Below are 3,850 nucleotides of genomic sequence, written 5' to 3'. Positions count from 1 at the left end.
ATTCTACCTCGAATTACCGTAAATGCTCTAAGTGACAGTTACAATAACAGTTACTGTGAAATTTTTGCAAAAGTTTTGTAAATCAGGTCTGGCAACCCTGATTAATATAGCGATCGTTCCTGATGTGAACGCGCGAACATCCTTTGCTCGCCCAAATAGATCATTGTGTGTTGGTGAAATATATGCAGACAATAACCAGAATAAACAATTATACCACCAAAAATTAATTCAGTAGTTCACAATTTATAGTTTCAGTTCGAACACAATTACTTTTGAGGAACTGACTTAGTCAAAACCTGGTCCAAGACTCCGCAACTCTATGTAGTCAGTGAGCTGGACAGATCTAATCCTCTTTATTGCAGCGTTCCTGGATGAACAAGAGATTTGGATAGAACTGGAGCACAGTTAAGAAGAATTGTAGCCAGCAAAATGGGTCACACATTAGCTTGCATGAGGCCACTAAGCCTACCTGTTCTGGAACACACAGAACAGTTACTTTACAGCATAAAAACACTGATGGGTAATCAGCTCATTCATCAATATATTTTATGCAAAACACAACGTTTTTTTCTCTTTTTTATTTCATTAATGTTTTACAATATAGTACAATGTACCCATTTATACAAGAATTCACATATTAACAAATCAGTTTGTGATGTAATACACTGCTGCAGCCACTGGAAGTGTCTCAGGAAATATGCTCACCGCATTAGAAACAAGCTTTTCATCTGAATTGCGCGAGACATGAAAACTTGTTTCTGAAAGAAGCAACGGTGTGTTTCAATGCGTTTCTGCGTCACTGACAAATAAAAGTTTTGATTTGGACTAAAGCCCCAAGCCAAGGCCACTATAAAGAAAAGACAACAGTCTAAAGCGGACCAAAGTCGAAAATGAATTAAGGATATGCAATTCTGCATCCATTACTGCTGAGAAAATGTGCAGCAGTATCAAGAAACAAAATGTCCAAAATCACAACACACGGCACACACGTCAAAATCATGTTTAAGAGTGGAATTCATGTTCAGTTCGTGGAAAGCATGATTCGCATGGAACACACAGCCGCAAGAAACACATAAATAATACGCATCACAAAAGAACGAGAAACAAACGGTCATAAAAATGGACCACCTTAGAAATCCATCATATTAGAAACATACCAACTAAACACCTGTACGTAAAAACTCACTCGCGCAAACACATACACATCCCAGACAAACAGAAACCAGGCATTCAAGGACATATTCATGTGCTCCCGGATCTTCCCCGCGTTGGCTTGTATTGTATGAACATGAGAACGTTAATCAAGTGGCCTTAACAAATGTACTGCAGCATTCGAGATGACGGGGGCAGAGAGGATGCTGTGCATCCTACAGGTGGCGCTATCCCCGCATGGGCGTTGAGGGACATTTGTGCTTACTTGAAGGGCAGCACCACCGGTCAATTCCCAAGCGATAAGAGAACTGTCTTGCGAAACCTATATATTTAAACAAAATACCTTGAATTTAATTGAATATTACTTGGAGAAGAAATTAAATAGCATTCCTATGAAGAATATCTGTGTTGCGAAGGAACCCATATTGTTTGGGTTCAATACCTTGGCTATATGTCTTTTTAAATATGTATTTATATCATATTTAAAAGAAAATGGGAAGAGAAAAATCTCCCCCCAAAAAAACCCCCGAAAGTCATGCATTCATCCACTGTCAGAAAGATGGAGAAAGGGGTGGAGGAAGAGCAAGAGGCCATGGTGACACCTTGGCAACCTCTAGCTCTGCTGTGCGGGTCCCCTTATGTATTAAGGGTGGGCGAAGGTGTGAGAAAGCATCACGTGACTTCACAGGTGCTGCCAGTCGATGCCCACCAAAGTCTGATTGGCCTCCTGAGCATGGCCGATCTCCTCTGTGATGCTATGCTGGCGCCACAGCTTCTGGATCTTCCTGTAGCGCTCTTGGCACAAGTGTAATGGGTTTCCCCGTCTAAAAAAATGACAAAACACAACACTTGATATCACACGACGGTCAGAAATAAGCATGTGCGTGAAATATCAGAGATAGAGGCGTACCTTAGCCCTTGGTCGGTTTCCCCATAGTCGTCCAGGTATGGGGGAGCATAAAAACAGCCCTTAGTTTTGCCAGCCAGGAACAGGACCTGACTTTCCCGCACCCTGACAGAAACATATACAAATGAAACCCTTCTGACAACAACAACGCAAAAATCCACAAGGTTGAGATGCAGTGATTTGACCACAGTTGAAGAGCATGACAAAGTGATTGTCTAAAATAATCAATGCTAACACCACTGTAACTGTAATGCATTTATGAAACAGCAGCAACAGCAATATGACCAATGTTCAATAAATAAAGCCTACTTTGAAAAGAACTGGTGTGGGATTTACATTAGCCGGGTTTCCATCCAAAGTTGCGAATTTAACTTATGCGCAAAACTGGAATATCGCATAAAACTTTTGCGAACAAGCATCGTTTCCATCCAACAAGTCAAAGAGAACAAAATCGTCACTCCTGGATAAACTGGCACTATAAATCACTAAGAAAAGTAGGAGAATATAATAATTTTCATATATACAATGAATGCGTGTCCTGACATTTTATCCTACCCGTCAGATACGGACGTGGATGCTGCTGTTTGGGAACGCAGTCGTGTAAGACATTTCTGGGAGGCAATTATACAGAAATACTTTGATGACAGACGTTGTTCGTGCATTTCCGAATGACCATAACAACATTTCAGATGCAGTGGAATGAGATCGGTCCGCTGGTTAGTCAGGTTTTGCCGTCCCATAGCGCAAAGTCACATGACTTTTTTGATGCGCTTGGAGGAATTTATTTGCAAAATGCATTTCTATCTCCCATTATTTGCATAAACCCTTTTTCGCAAAAGTCAAAAACCACCTCAAGCGAGCGTAAAAACTTTTTTGCGAATTAAGGGATTTTTATTCGAAATTTGGCGTTTCCATCACTCATTTCTCATGCGATACTTCAAAATGTGCATTAAAATAGGGTGATGAAACATAGCTATTGATACTTTACATTGCTAGTAAATTTGGAAACACTTTACAAAAAGGTTCGATTTGTTAACATTAGTTACCTACATTAGTTAACAAACTTACAATGAAAAATACTTTTAAAGCATTTATTACCTGTAGTTAATGCTGATTACAACATGACTAATACATTATTAAAATCAAAGGTTGTATCTATAAATGTTACTCAATGGACGTGAGCTAGCATGGACTAACAAAGAACAGATACATTTTTATTAACTAACATTTAAAAAAGATTAATAAATACTGTAAAAATGTATTGCTCATTGTTTAAGTTGGTTAATGCGTTACATATCATAACAAATGAAACCTTACTGTAAAGAGTGACAGTGAATTTTCACAAAGAAACTCCAAGTAGCACTGAATTTTTAAAATAAAAATTTTCTTGTAAAATGTAGTCCAATAATCTTATTTACAATTTAGAAAAATCATTCTTAGAGTGTATTATTGTTTGCGATAATATCGTAATTGTTGTTTTAGCGATATGCGATTTGACATTAGAGTATTTTGCAAAAACCATTCAAAACACACCTACAGGGTGCACGCTTACATTACGTGAAGTCTAGACTAGTCAACGAAGACGAAAAATATTCGTTAACGAACATTTTTTCTGTGACTAAGACGAGACGTTGATGAGCTAAAACTAATAACTGATGATAAAACTATGACGAAATATATGCCGCGTCTTTCCACTTCTTCAGTTCTCATATACAGCGCGCGATCAGTTCTCAGTGCTCAAATACAAACACAGCAGTCCAAATGTCAATCGTGTAGAGTATCAGGTAAATA

General features: G+C 38.4%; 1 protein-coding gene across 1 annotated transcript in view; it reads right to left on the bottom strand.

Moving 5' to 3' along the window:
• Positions 1-1,484: 1,484 nt before the first annotated feature.
• The window catches only part of LOC107739482 (E3 ubiquitin-protein ligase UBR2-like), a 45,133-nt gene continuing 42,767 nt past the window's right edge, over positions 1,485-3,850 (bottom strand). Inside the window, exons 42-43 of the mRNA XM_016551609.1 lie at positions 2,063-2,164; positions 1,485-1,976 (exon numbers count right to left, since the gene is read on the bottom strand). Of these exons, the coding sequence (XP_016407095.1) occupies positions 1,835-1,976; positions 2,063-2,164 (244 nt within the window). The 3' untranslated portion in view covers positions 1,485-1,834. The remainder of the gene's footprint in view (positions 1,977-2,062; positions 2,165-3,850) is intronic.

Source organism: Sinocyclocheilus rhinocerous, unplaced genomic scaffold (assembly GCF_001515625.1).
Source record: "Sinocyclocheilus rhinocerous isolate Xijiao unplaced genomic scaffold, SAMN03320098_v1.1 scaffold345, whole genome shotgun sequence".
Taxonomy (NCBI): Eukaryota; Metazoa; Chordata; class Actinopteri; order Cypriniformes; family Cyprinidae; genus Sinocyclocheilus; species Sinocyclocheilus rhinocerous.
Note: the sequence above shows the minus strand (reverse complement) of the source record. Positions and strands in the feature narration are given on the sequence as shown.